General features: G+C 44.0%; 2 protein-coding genes across 6 annotated transcripts in view; one reads left to right on the top strand and one right to left on the bottom strand.

The window, feature by feature from the left end:
- daam2 (dishevelled associated activator of morphogenesis 2) overlaps positions 1-3,364 on the top strand; it is an 80,740-nt gene extending 77,376 nt beyond the window's left edge. For all 5 annotated transcript variants that reach the window (XM_076977550.1, XM_076977547.1, XM_076977551.1 and 2 more), the window contains one exon: positions 1-3,364. This exon is cut by the window's left edge and continues 939 nt beyond it. The gene's annotated coding sequence lies outside the window, so the exon portion shown is untranslated.
- A 213-nt stretch (positions 3,365-3,577) lies between these two features.
- mocs1 (molybdenum cofactor synthesis 1) lies at positions 3,578-13,660 on the bottom strand. The gene is given in 12 exon segments (XM_076978512.1): positions 3,578-5,250; positions 5,252-5,445; positions 5,806-5,853; positions 6,180-6,300; positions 6,439-6,549; positions 7,273-7,385; positions 8,501-8,612; positions 8,924-8,985; positions 9,577-9,741; positions 10,193-10,360; positions 11,712-11,844; positions 13,319-13,660. Coding segments are annotated over 12 exon segments (2,085 nt in total). The 5' UTR covers positions 13,541-13,660; the 3' UTR covers positions 3,578-4,614.
- Between the last annotated feature and the right edge of the window lie 1,695 nt (positions 13,661-15,355).

Genomic DNA, 15,355 nt, shown 5'->3' with positions numbered 1-15,355 from the left:
CAGACCCCAGTTGAATTATGGATCCAGCTGTTATTCAGCCAAACGTGAGCAGACTCCTGTCCACTGTGGAAACAGGACACTGTGGTCACGGCCTCGGCGGCTTTGACAACCTCCTTCCCAAGTGCCTCCTCGGCCCCGTGGCATTCCCAAGGGCACCACGCAAACTGGAGATGTTGGACAACGCGCAGCGCTTCCAGTGAGAAGATGAGCCCAGGTGTCGAAGCACGCCGTGATGGCACGCTGCTGGTGTCGAAACGAAACAAACAAAAAAAAATTTAATTTACACACACGTTTTTCTAAGTCCATTGAGATGAGTTCAAAAGATTGTGATGGCATTACTTGGTGCCAAAGCAAAAAATAAAAAAATAAATATGTAGTACACAGTAATAAATGCAAGTAGAACAGCATTTATATATTTATTTATACAAAGAAGCAAACATGCTAATTTCAAAACCTTTTTTAATTGTTCATATATTTTCTAGCTTGTACCTCTAATAATTCTTATGAAGTCATTTAATTTGATAGAAATTTCTTTCAAGCATATATATGTATATAAAAAAAATAATAATAAAAAAAAAAAGTCCCGTGAGGTCTGACTGAGCCGTGTGGATCACCGGAACAGATCAAACCCACGTGGTGGTGACCGAAAGGGCAAAGGCTATTTGCAGTTCAGAGGACAGTTCATTTGGTCCACTAATGCCTCAAATCAACATGACTCATGGTGCCAATACGATTTATTCATTCGTCTGCTGTCCATCATCTTTGGTCACAGGTACTTAACCAGTAGCATGTGCAGACCGTGTCAGGCATACACGCGTTTGCATCCTCAGTCCCACGTGAAACCAGTCGGCTGCGGTGGTGTCAAAGGTCACCGTGCTGTCAACCTTTCTCCTCCATGTATATTTTTGTTTATATTGATTTCCACTACCTGTATATTAAGAGTTCTTGTAGCTGTATGACAAAGGTTGCAAATGCATGGACAGTGTCCTATGAAACTCATGGCCATGACTTTACACGACGGGCAGGATGAGTGATTGGGGAGGCTAATGGAGAAATGAGCAGGTGTGGCTAAAGCCCTTAAGGCAGAAAAGTGAGATTACAGCGTGAAACTCTGGAGGACATTTTGCATGGTTTTGTTGGTGGAACCTGGACTGGTGAGACGATCGAGGAAGAGCAAGATGAAGTCGGCGTCGGCCTGTTCTGGTTCTGTTCTGGTTAAGGTAAGACCAGACTGAGAGGTTTAGCAGAGTCAAACACTACCATCCTGACCAGCCTCTCTCTCTGTATCTGCCCCATTTTGCCCCCGGTGCCCAACAGCTAAAGGCCCTGCGATCTTAACCTGATGATTCATCTGAGGTGCCCTTGTGGTCTCTTGTTTTTTGTGGCGTGTTGCACTCCCCCCACCACACATGACCCTTTGACATCCTTAGAAGGTCAAGTTCAAGCTGCCTTCTTTCACCGAGCTAATCGAGCACGTTTTCCACAAGCCCAAAACAGCTTGGCAGCGCCATTACAGAGTATTTATATTCATATTTTTCCTCATAATTCTCTCTTGAGGTAAGATGATTGTTTCTTAACATTAATGAGAGCCGAGGGCCTGAATTATGCTTTATTTATTTCCACTTTCCCCCTTTACCAAAACTACTGACCTCAGTCCAACTGGTCTAATCAAACATTCATTATTACTTAATTTACGTGAGCTGAATTGGGTACGTCAAATGGACAAAGCTAATCTTTGATTTGCTAAATCACGTGACCAATTCCACTAAATATGACCATAGCAAATTAGTATCTACACTTGCTACTGGTTGATCTAATTAAATCTCTTTAACACTACTTGATACCCCACTGAGTTTCTCATCCAAAACGAGTGTTAACAGTGCTGCAGTGATGTTTAGACAGATGTTTAGTCCTGCAGCTGGAGATATTGCTTTTTCTCCTTCGCAGTAGAACATGTGAAGATCTTTATGTTCATTCTACAGTGTACAAACGAGAAAAGAAAAAAGTTCTACGCACTCAAACATCGACACTTTGGAATGTTATTAAAATAAGATGTCCGTGAAGGAAAAGGAGACTGTACCAGAAGCAATGTGCATTTTCTCTGTGTTGAGGTCACCTGAGGTTTTTTTGACGGCATTTTTACTCTGCGTTCTCTCCCTCAGCACACGCCTTCATCAGTAGTGATGGCGCTTTAGCAGATATTGGTAGAAACGTGCTGCTCCACGCACCAGTCTGCACTCATTCTTCAACCTAGTGCCATGGGGTATTCAGAATGATCAGTATTATTGTTTATTTGTTCTTTTTTTGTGTTTGGGGGGGAAGGGGGGTTGTGTATTTGGTCATTGACTGGCCAGACGATATGGAGAGAATAATAAATGTAGCTTGTTACTCGATGCACCTTTGGTGTGGGACAGGCTAGTTGTGCAGCCGAGTGTAGCCAGACTCGCACGGCCCTCTACAGGAATGACGGGCTTGAAAAATTAGAGAATGCCTTCTTGGTCAGGTCTATTTTCTTAGGTAGTGAAAGAACAGTTGTAGTGGCTGGGCCCTGTTCCCCCTGAGGAGTGAACTGAACCTCTACAGAGGGAAAACTGGGACGGACCCAGTTTGCACAGATATATATGGCTTGGATCACAAAGGCACAGGAAAAGCCATACAGACTTTAAATACATGTTTGACTTTGGTCAGGTGACCACATAGTGACAGTAAAGAGGAGACAGATATATAGAGAACCTAGTCCTATTACATTGAACACTTGGTGTATCGGCGTACACCAGAGTTCACGGCCTTGGTGGGCAGCATTTTGTTTTCAACTGCCTTACACCTTCCTTTGGTCCGAGACAGAAAGACTCTGAAGTCTGAGCGCAGGTGTGATTGATGGAGGGTTTGATGGGTAAGTAACTACCTGTGACACACAAGATCTGCAACCTTTTGTATCAGCTGTAGAAAGCTGCACTTCTGTTTTTGACAGGTTGTACATTGTGCAGAGGGAGTATTTTTAAAGGTTGACTTGACAGAAGCTTCGCCCGAAAGATGTATAGTTCTGAAATATTTTGTACACCGTTATAGTTGTTTGGAGGTGGGTGGTAAAAAGGAAAAAATATTGAGGAATGTTCCATTTTTTTTCCCTGTAAATTGGTTATCTATTTATTTGCCATATTTAGTTTGCTATATTTTGTATGCACACACATTACAACAAGAAATGTTATAAAAGTATAAATTCGAATACCTATACTGTGGTTCTTGTATGTTGGATTGGTTTTTCATTCTTGTTGAGTCTGAAAAACTTTCATTTTATAGTCCAGTTTATTTTTGCTCGCCAAGCGTCCTTTTTGTAGGGTAAAATAAACCTGTTTTCCTTGCATTTCATGCGTGATCTCTGACGTAATCTTCACATAGCTCAACACTGCCCTCTGCTGGTATCAGGTAACGTAAGTAATGCAACCTCCTTAGAGAAATAAGAGGGGACCTTCATCATTACATTTCAGTTGCAACAAGTTAACTAGGAATCTATGCAAAATGACTGCCTAATGCCTTCTTTGGGGTAATCAAAACAAGGAAAATTATACACCACAACTTTCATGTTTGACAACTTTATTGATCTGGAGTTCCATTAGCCATTAGGCTAACCTGCATCATTAACAAAACACCTCGGAAAAAAATAAAGAGCATACAATAACAATTTTATAAAATATTAATGCCAATGTCTTGACATAAAAGATTGTCTGGTGAGATAATAGTGTATGATAGTGTAGTAACGGCTCATGTAGTGTACTTGTATTTCCAGGGGGTCTTGGGGTTCCTAGGTAGTGTACAGTGCAGTGGTTAGTTGGACAGTGACTTTTACTGTTCTGGCTCTGTGCTGCAGCATGTTGAAGTTGAAACAGCACGGCTCTACTGGGTTTAATGTGCACAACGTCATCCTTTCATTTGCCGCTATTTGTACTGGATAAACTATATAGGATTCGTAGCCTTTTTACATGTAGCCTGTAAAAACTCCTTGACTACTTCAGCAGTTCAGATGTCAGCAGTTCAGACTTCAGCCAGCAGGGATATAAATACCCTCTGATTTACATTCCATTTTTTTAAGCAAAGGGTCAAAACAGCAAAACCTGTCACTGTCCAGTTAGTACTGCAAGACTCATGGAGAGAACCAGACTACCACAATGCAACAGTCCAGTCTGATGATGATGGTGCAGACCATGATGAAGCTGACGAGAGGCAGGACTCCACAGGACTTAAAGCCCCATAATTCACATTACTGTGTGTCATCGCCCCACACAGATACCAGCGTGTCAATCACATCGTCAATTCTCTCATTATCAGAACATAAACATATATTTTAATGGAGAGCAAAACAGTGTTCAAGCTCTCTCACAAAAGCTTATTTTCAAAGGTTATTCTTCATAAGGAACAAGACCAGTCCATTCAGTCAGGGCTATGTTTGTTGTTCAAGAAACTGGTTTCAACAAAAACGGTAAAACTACAAAAATGTGTGAACACAATGGCAGGAGATTCTAAAGGCACAATACTGATGTCAGTTAAAGCTTTAAGAGGCATCATGGCAGCTTTATAAAACGCTGTGAACAGGCTGATGTGCTTTCACTAGGTCGTTCATGGCTCTTCTCCTTGTGCTAGTGGGGTGGAGCTATTAGCTGGTGTGCTACGGCTGGCTAAGGCTGAGCGATGAAAGTCGCCCCGCCTTCCTCCCGTCTTGCTGACCAATCTGACGTCGGTAATGACGATGTCACGGCTGACCGCCTTGCACATGTCGTAGAGCGTCAGCGCGGCGACCGTCGCCGCCGTCAACGCCTCCATCTCCACCCCCGTGCGTCCCGTCGCCTGGCACGTCGCCGAGACGACCGCCTCGTGAGTCTCCTCCAGGAGCTCCACGGTGACGGAAGCGTGGTCCAGGGCCAGCGGGTGGCACAGGGGTATGAGGGAGGAGGTCTGCTTGGCCCCCATGATGCCGGCCAGCTGTGCGACCGCCAGGGCGTCGCCCTTGGCCAGCTGGTTGGCGCGGACCAGGCCGAACGCGGTAGGGCCCAGCAGCACGCGGCCCGCGGCCGACGCCGTGCGACGAGTCTCCGCCTTGTCGCCCACGTCCACCATGGAGGCGCGGCCCTGAGCGTCCGTGTGACTCAGGTGCTCGGACGCGTCGTCCCGGCCCGGGGGGCGGGGCTCCGCGAAGGACGCACCCAAGCCGTCGGGCCGGGGCGGGTCGGGGCACTTCCCGCTACTCTGGCGATAACTCTGCCTGGCTGGCAGCAGGACGCTGAGGAGGAGAGAGGAGGAAGAGGAGGAGAGGGGAGGACGTGGGGCTCCAGCTCCCGGTCTGTGTGCGTGTTTGGGCTGTGTAAACTTGGCTGTGCGTGTCGTGGTTAAGGAAGCACGGTGGATATCGGAAGACACCGCTGCAGGGGGAGGGGTCACCAGGGGCAGCCTCTCGTTTTCACAGGGCTCTGAGTTAGTTGAAGTCGGTGCATGTGTGGCAAAAGCGCCGGCATTAGTGCTGCCGGTCCGGTTCAGGTAACGTGGGGCTAGAGACTGCAGGCCCGCTCCATCGGACCGGCCCATGCAGGGAGTGGGGAGAAGATCCCAACCTCTCCGTGTGGACCCGGGCTCTCCACATCCCCCAGCTGACGAAAGATCAATTATCAGCTCTTAATACATAAGGAGAATAAATCAAATGGGCAAATGCTATTGGATGATGAGCACAGAGACTAAATTAATTTTAATTAATTTCTATACAAATGCACTTTGAGAACGGGGTGGTGAACTAGTACGTACAGCTGGGTCACCCACCAATGAGGATCATCGGTCTGTTCTTCATCTGAGATATACTGAACATGCCTGTAGTGATAAAGACAGACATACACAATCACATGTGGGGAGGAGGGCACGGCCGAGCCAAGATCACAAACCAGTAGATTAAGGAACATGACTGTCTTGGTACTGATAGGCAAGATGCTTGTGAAATCAGACAGAAAAGAAGGCTGAGTGAAGTGATAAGATTGTTTTCAATTTCACAAGTCATCAAATTGAGCAGTAAGTCTTTCAAAATACATCAGTGTGACTTGAGTTTGAGTGCCAGCGCTGGCTGGGGCCTGTGTGAGGACGTTTATTGGCGTGGGGACTCGTGTGTGGGTGTGTGTTCTCGCGTGGGGGCCCGTGCGTACCTGCATGCTGTTTCTTCTTCCTCCCTACAGCTGCTCCTATAATCTGCAGAAGCTCCTGATCAGATGCCCCTGAGCGCAAGCTGTCCCTCAAAGACACCTCCGAGTTTCCAAACAAACACACCTGCATGTACACATGTACACACACACACACACCGATATGAGCTGTTTACAGACAACATAAAAGTCCTTGTATTCCTTGTGTTACGGCTAAAGCTCACACCCACACGGGCACACTCGCCTCCCCCACACACAAACGCACCTTGAGACTGCCGTCAGCCGTGAGGCGCAAGCGATTGCAGGAACCGCAGAAGTTGTCCGACATGGAGGTGATGAAACCCAGCTGACCCTGAAACCCTGGCACTCTGAATGCCTGAGATCACACACACACACACCAATCAAAGAATCAATCCATGACCAATCAGTCTCTGCTCAAGAGAAGTCCCACCTTCATGGGAAGAAAGGTCCACCAAGTTTGATAAGTCACAGCAGGAGTTGAGTATTAGTTCCTGCTCTACAAAGGTTATACAAAGGTCAAATGTTATGCAAAGGTTAGGAAGTTCACGTCTCTTCTTTATGCATCTTGAAAACTGATCAACAGCACCATGCTCTGAAATGTAGGTCCATATCCCAGTGTTCCCATATACTGTCAAATACAATAACCAATGAAAACACAACCGTGCAAGAACTATTAGGTCACCTAAGGTCTCTGACCCCACCCAGCACACCCATGTTGAGACTGTCCTCAGTCCTGCCCGTCTCTCTGACTAACCTCACCTAGCTCCAGTGTTGTTTACAGTCTTTCATGTGTGTGCTTGAATGTCAGAGGTGTGGCATGCAAACACACACCTAGAAAGATTTACTACCTAAAAAAAAAAGTATAGATTCCCCCCCCCCCCCCCCCCACTGTGTTACTACAGTGGTGTTTAGTTCTGCAGCAGAGCGCGAGTAAAACAGACAGAACCCAGACAGATCGCTTCCTGGACTTTTCCTCTTCGCTGCATCTGACAATCATTTCTTAATGGTACAGAGTTCAAAAGGCACAAGGCCAGTAACTGAACTAGAGGTGCAGGCCTGCGTGTCCAGGACGGATCACCTTGGCAGTGCCCGCCTCGTCCGCAGGAACCGCCTCCAGACACGGCCACTGCTGCTTGATACGGTCCAGCATCTCCGCATAGCTGACCATTTTCCTGAAGTTCCACTTGTTGCCTGCAGAGGGGGCAAATCAAATAGGAGGAACAGTTGTAGAAGAAGAGAGCGTGGGTATGTACGTGTGGTCGTTGGTCTAGCAGAGATGTACACAGTAATGTAAATAATTTAATCGTTTTATAATACTGATGTCAATAACCTTCACCGATATTAAAACCATTTCAACATACTGTGCAGTACTATGAAGTAAAATGGTATTTTGTATTTGATATTGTCATATTAGTAATAATATTGGTGTAATATTGTTGTATTTCCAAAAGATCTTTAAGGGATGAAGGATGGTCTGGACTAACATCTCAGGATCTATAAACAGATGACCATCAGAATATAACACGGTACTGAAATACATCGTCATATCCCACTAAGCCCATTTCTTATAAAAGTGACAGTTAAATATAAGCCATGGCTGTCATTTTGTCAAATGATGGGCTCCCGATAGCTTTTCTAAACACTCCGTTTCCGTTGAACAAAGGAAAGGAAAGTAAATGAATCAGTCTTGTCCACACACAGCTGTAGTTCTCCCAGCCTGAATTCCTGTACAGTAATAAACTTCCTGATAATCACTGAAATTAATCATGCAATTTTACACAGAAGCCATTTGGTGTTTCATAAAAAACCGGAGTGTGAAATTAAGCCAAGGGGAGAATGAGTCATTATTTGCAACCCCTCCCTGTTCTGTTCTAATCAGTGTGCACTCAGCCATATTGGTTTCTCGTTGGCCTTAATGGCCAGAACGTTAAAGATGACAGCTTTAACCATGCAGGACAAACCCATATCTCCAAAGAACAGATGGAAGTAATCGTTATGAAAGTCTCTGATGTCAGTGACATTTTTAAACTACAGTGATTAATGATTTGACACAATGACAGTTCATCGGTCAGTTCCACAGTCACGTTGCTTTATGATTAATGGTGGACGAGGAGCAGTAGGGTAACTGGACCCTGAAACCACACGTATGGAAAATCTACATGCTGCTATTTTGTATTTATTTATTTTGCATCATCACCATCAGCTTATGCGCTCGTCCATATTCCATTGAGCCACGTAAGCGTGTATTAGTGTTCAGGCCCTCGCCAGCATGGCCGTGAGTGTGAGTGGTGGTGAGGGCATCTCACCATCAAAGGGCATGTACTCTATGAAGCGCACGTCCAAGGGCCTCCGCTCGGTCAGGGCCACGAAGTCCAGCAACTCGTCCTCGTTCAGACCTCGCATCACCACACAGTTCACCTGTCAGGAAGGGGCGGAGCTTCCTCAGCACGAGGAACGAGGATGCACTCGCAAACGCACGCGAGAGCGGCCACACTCGCACCAACGACAAGCGCCACTGGATAGCCAAAGTGCAGTGGCTGTCAGCCAGGATTTCATTACTGAACAGCGGGGTGAGACGACTGTAGGAAAGACCTGTGAGTGCTCACAAACGAACTACACTTCCCTAGCAAAGTGTTCCAAAGTGTTTCAAGCTAAGTTGTTATTTTGAACATCCGTAATACAAAATAAGTTACGATTAAAATTTTTATTTTAAATATTTTTGTTCTTACCTTAACTGGACTGTAACCCATTTCAATAGCTTTCTCAATGCCTTCCATTACCTTATGGAACCCTGTAGAGGAAACTGGTTTTAAATATCGGACACCAGAACTTTTGAAATCAAATTTTGTACAAAAACAATATTATATTGATTGCACCAATAAAACAGACACAACAGCATGACTGGCTAACAAGATTTTTTGGCATTAACAAAATGAAGTTACCAAGTTCCCAGGTGCACACTGTTGGTCAAGCGTCACTGATAAACGTGTGCCAGACTGAAGCTTTTACGTCACTGATCTCTCCCTAAACAAGATCCCCATTAATAACAGTCATGCAGTAGTGTACGAGGGAAGAGGCTAGAGTTGACTTCACTCCGCCATCTCCCTGGGCATCTTCCTGTGTGCTGCCGTTATTTATCCTGAGCCAGACGCCTCCATCTGTCTCCAACACTGAGGTATCTGCCACCCACTACGCCGGCGTGCTGTCACACCATTTGGCTTTTCCAACAGCTCGGCGAGGCCAGCAACAAGATGAACCACTGATCAAGTGTTACTACGAAGTGCCATTTTGATTATAGGTGGGGCATCTGCCGGACCGTTCTCTCCCAACACTGCTCCCTGCCCGCGCGGCCGGAGGTCCGATTAGGCCACGCGCTGCCTACCTTTGCGCCTGACGATGAACTCGAACTTTGCAGGCACTAATGAGTCCAGACTGACGTTTAGCAGGTCTACGCCAGCCCTCTCCAGACCAGGCAGCAGGCGGACGAGGTTCAGGCCATTGGTTGTCACCGCAATGGTCTTCAGACCCTCAAACTTCCTCATTTCCCCTAGAGAGACAGAAAAAAATATATTCTTATTTAATTACATGAGAAAAGTGTTTTTTAAAAAATACATATTTTAGGAGGGTTTTTTTCGTAAACACATTAAGTATAAAAACTAAAACATTTCGGTACAGGACATACATTTAAAGACTGAATGATATGTAAATGATGTTAAGAATACTCTGTTAAGACTAGCACATTGTTAACCAATCAGATCAAGCCACACCCTTACATTCATCCATCACCTCAGCTACCACTACAATTATTACTACTGCATTAAAACACCTGAATAAGGTCTAACAAGGTTCAGCACAATCACTGTGCTTCAAGAACCTTCCAGAGCTAGACAAATAACCTTTATTGAACATTACTTTATACAATGTTAGAAATTGTTGATCATTTTAGTCAAACGTGGCTGGTGGTTGATCCTCTCCTACGCAGAGCTTCTTTGGCTTACCAATGATGTGGAGGATATCGGGGCGGATAAGGGGCTCCCCCCCAGTCAGACGGATCTTCTCCACACCCTCCCTCACGAAGAGCCGAGCCAGAGTAAGCACCTCCTCCGTGGACAGAAGCTGATCTCGAGGACTCAGATTTACTCCCTCCTCAGGCATGCAGTACTGACCTGAGGGCAAACGACATCTGTCTGTTCATCCACACCCATCTATCTAATTACTGTCTAATGTGCCAGCTCGTCTATCAGAATGGAATGGAGTCTTTCGGTTTTTTAAACTGAAACAAATAGTGAACACTGATATTATAAACAGAGCTCCAGCAGGTAATTAAGGCCTGATGTTTCGAGATCGACCTTGAAGACGTGCACGATCTACTTTTCAGGTGAACTGTGGTGATTCAGACATTCTATGTTCTTCACAAAAAAAACTGATGGTAATAAAGTGGATCCATGCTGTGTTGCACTCAGTTGGTACAACCACAATCTGTATCTCACAAGGTCCCGAAATGTAAAGTTGGTGTATTAGAACAAGGAAAATATGACGAAACAGCGAACGGTGTAGAGAGGTGATGTAGACACACTCCATCTGGCTACGGGTACGGTGTCGTTAAAATTGCGTACTAACGTACCCAACACCGAATGACGACGGAAGACAGCACAAATAAGTTCTGATTACATTTTACTGCTACGATACTGCTACTGCTACGATACTGCATTTTACTGCTACGATACTGCTACTGCTACGATACTGCTACTGCTACGATACTGCATTTTACTGCTACGATACTTGAAAATCTGTTATTTATTGACTGCTGGGTACAGCTTTGTCTAATATTTTTAAAAAGTTTACATCATGTGTGAATGATTTTTTTTTGTTACAATGTTTTAAATGCGGTATTGTGTTGTAAATGGTGCATATATAACACCATAGATTGTGTCAAATGTGGATATTCCTACAGTTCATTTAAAAATTGGGAAGGAAGATCGCGATTCATTGCGTTTTCATGTTAAAAAGATTGTGCTTGTGAATAAGTGCTTGTGTTACTAGTGTTCGTGTTACTAATATTAGTGTAACTGTTCATATTACTAGTGTTAGTGTTACTACAATCAGTGTTACTAGTATTAGTGGTTGTGTTACTAGTACAGTATTAGTGTAACTGTTCATATTACTAGTGTTAGTGTTACTAGAATCAGTGTTACTAGTATTAGTGGTTGTGTTACTAGTACAGTATTAGTATAACTGTTCGTATTACTAGTGTTAGTGTTACTAGAATCAGTGTTACTAGTATTAGTGGTTGTGTTACTAGTATTAGTGTTTGCATTACTGTTAGTGTTTCTACTATCAGTGTTACTAATATTAGTGTTTCTACTATCAGTGTTACTAGTATTAGTGCTCATGTTACTAGTATTAGTGTTAGCTGCCTGGTTTTGTTCAGTCTGAATCACAGGGTGCAGCAGGAGTCTATTTGGTGAGTCACTCCTTCTCCTCCACCACACATACAGGACGAACGTCGTCACTCACAGCGCAAGTTGCATTTTTCTGTAAGGGAAATCCGCAGATACGTGTGCCGTCGTCCGAAAGAGTCTGTGAGGAATTCAGAGAATGGCGCTACGTCCTTCAGAGTCCGTCTGGGTCTCGCTGCCACAGTGAACTCCTGAACATTACGGAGAACAAAAGACACCACAATGGTGAAACAACAGACTCTTGTAGTCTATTCTCACCACTGCCTAATCCCATTACGTCTCCACCTCAAACACACACAGAGACATAGTTCTGCTACAAAGGTTTAAATTGATATACCTTCAAATGACAGAAATTATACTAATTATGCAAGCTATGCTAAGCCTAGGTCCTATTACTGAGAAGTGTGTGATAGGTGTGTTCAGTAAATCGTTCCTTCTTGCCAGTTCGGTCATATACTGCATACATTTTAACAGGACTTGCACACTCTTGGAGATTCACTGTAGACTTCTCACATACATAATGACATTGCGCAAAATTTTGTTCATTAGACCTAAATATAAAGGAATTATTTTAAGTGTATTTTGTGTCTTTTCACAAGTGTTGTATTTATGCACTGCAGTCAAAACCTCACAAACCATGGCAATAAACTGCTACATAAGAAACTAATGCACTCATTACTAGTGGAATAAGTAAAGAGGAAAAAGTTAAAGTGTGGCAACAAAGACACGTTTTAAAGTTAAATTTAAATCACATAGGTAATGCTGATATGGCAACTTAAAAATATATATTTATATATTTTAGAAGCTTAGATTTTTATTAATGTTTACTCATTTTTTAATTAATTTTTTTCTAAAAGATTAGGTTTCTGTAAGCTTTTGATACATGCTGCATTAGCCATTAGAACTAGAGTAGCTTTAGTACATTTGACATACAGGTCCCCAAATCTGTTCCTAAAGATGTCTGAAAGAGGTTAGTTCCACAATTCAATATAACATACCTGACTCTAACACATAGACCCTTATGAGGACCTATGAGGGTGTTCAGTGCCATACCCAGGTAGACCCCCTAGAGAAGACACTTGTTACCAGTGTCTGTGAATCACATGGACTTTCTTCCAACATATAAAGCTGTCAAAAGCAAACACGTAAAAACCTTGTAGTGTTACGGAGCAGCTATCCTATGTCCGTGCCTGGGTCTAAGTTAAAGAGAGACAGGGACAACCTCTTTGACTTGTGGCCCTTTGAGCAGTTACTAATGCATAGTCATGTTTCATAATTTATTTTAAACACAGCATTTATATTTCATCAGACTAGGTCTGCGCCACAAAAGAAATGTTCTGGTCAGCACTGAAAGACTCGTGCTGTAAAATTGACAGTTTCATACATTTTAAAACTTTAAATGTGCATTCATAAAGCCTGCGCATGCCTCTTGTGCACTGCCTGAACTTTGCACATGCACCCAACCTGCACACAACCTGGACCCTTGTCTGTCGTGCACGTGTGCAACATTTGACATGTAATAATTTGACATATAACATGTCATCCCAGTGGACACGTGAGGGCGCCTCTCATGAAGTGACCCGATATTTCTAACAGGCCTAAACGGGTTAGTAGATTCTGCAGTCATAAAGCGTGCAAAAGCTCCACACTTCTGCCCTCTTTTACCTGTGCAGGTTGCGATGAAGAGGCTGCGGCGTCAGTGTGAGGAGGCGCGTTTGGATCGGCCAAAGTCTCGATTTTATTTTCTTCTTTAGTTGCACTCGAACACCGTCTCTGCAGTCTGCACGCGCCGTACGGAGTTGGCGGTTCCCCAGTGCGCGAGGGAACGGCCCTAGCGGCGCGTGCCCTTAAGATAAGACGGCAGTATTTGCTACTGTGAAAGGCCATTTCGTACGAAGTACTGTCAGCCCAGCAATTACGAAAACGTTATTTGCGCCATCTGAAGCGCCTCTGAAGTTGAGCAATGTCGTACTTCTACGACGCTAGAAGAGGAGTATCATCATTCAACCAATCAGCTGGCTGTAATTGTGCATTGTGGGAAATGTAGTGCACTAAATGTATCTAACGCCGGCAATAACGTTTTAAACGGTGTTCAAAGCAGATCTTGAAAGAATGGAAATTGAAAGAATAGTTTTTTGCAAGACACAAGGAGCATTGCCTTTTGAACTAGACTATATGATGCAATTTGTAGGAATGTTGCTCTCTGAATAGAGGCAGACAGACAGGCTGGCAGACAGACAGACAGAGAGACACAGATATATGCATTATGTTGATATTTCAGATTATAAAACTACATTTCTCTCTACTATAGATCATGTGTCTTTCTCAGTTCATCTTAATTCCTCTGTTCTGTGTAAGGCCGTGTTTTCCTCATGCCGTTTCCCTCTGTACTGAATCTGTCTCTGCTCTCCTTTACTGTCTGACTCATCAGAAGGTCAGAACTGTTCTCCTTGCTGTGAGAACCACTGGCAGATATCGTGAGCGTACTAATGACACAAACTGCTTGTGCAATGCTTTGCCTTCTTGGAGGAACGTGTTTAAATACAAAGCTGCTTCAAATGCAGCTCATTGTACGAGCAAAGAGCATATAATGATGGAATGAAGGAATACTGGGATTATGATGATAACCAAGAATCCTGATATTGGTGTTAATAAAAGGTGTATATCTTCCTTATGGAATAGCCCTACCTGTTGGGTTACTGAAGCTGTTCATTTCCTTATTAATCCTTCACCAATGGCTTCATCATTAAGAGTGGGCGGAGTCTTTGGATACAGTGGGTGTGTCCAAGTGAGACACCAGCTCAGCGCTGATGGCATTTCAGGAGAACCTGAATCTACTAAAGCAAATATAGATTTAGTTCCTCCCTCCCAGGTCACAGTGAGGGTATGTTGTCACGTTGTTTGTCAGAAGGAGAGAAGACAGTCTTACTTGTTGTCTCTTTGTTCTCTCCCTGGTGTTTCCTGGATGGCGAGGACATTGTCTCAAGAAAAGCCCTTCCCTCCTGCAATATAGATACAGTTCTGGGGACAAATGTCCCTCTCCAGTGCAGAGAGAGGAACCCAGTCTGCTTACATGGGGATGGGTGTGTCTGTAGAGCTGTATTCTGTATAATAATAATATATTTTATTTGATAAGCACCTTTGAAAACACCCAAGGGCCCAGTAGAGGATGTAGAGGCTGTAGAGGGATTAAGGAAACAAATAGGATTAAAGTCACATGTACATATACAGTCAACACACACAATACACAACATACACCTTCTCACCCATAGACAAGCTGGAATACGTAGGTTGTGAGACTGGCTTTGAAACACACTTATGAATACGCACTTAAGTTAAGAATGAGACTGATCCACAACTTGGGGGCCAGCAGTGTTCTGTGACCAATGGTAACACATCTTAGAAGGGGGAACTCTCAGCAGACACAGATTACAGGAGTGTAGAGAGCGAGCTAGAGAATATGCTTGTGGCAGACTTTCAAGATAGCAGGGGGCAGGACTAGTTTATACTGCAAAGTTAATATTAAATACGATACTGTACTAGGAACCAATGGAGATGTTTAAGAGACAGGCCGATATCCTTCCAGTGTCTAGTGTGCATTAAAACCCTTGCAGCTGCTCGTTTTGTAGTCTATATAAACTTACAGTAGTCTGTTCTTGAAGTCAAAAATGCCTGAACATTCTCTCAGTCTCAGCAGCAAGA

Source organism: Brachyhypopomus gauderio, chromosome 17 (assembly GCF_052324685.1).
Source record: "Brachyhypopomus gauderio isolate BG-103 chromosome 17, BGAUD_0.2, whole genome shotgun sequence".
NCBI classification, from domain to species: Eukaryota; Metazoa; Chordata; class Actinopteri; order Gymnotiformes; family Hypopomidae; genus Brachyhypopomus; species Brachyhypopomus gauderio.
Note: the sequence above shows the minus strand (reverse complement) of the source record. Positions and strands in the feature narration are given on the sequence as shown.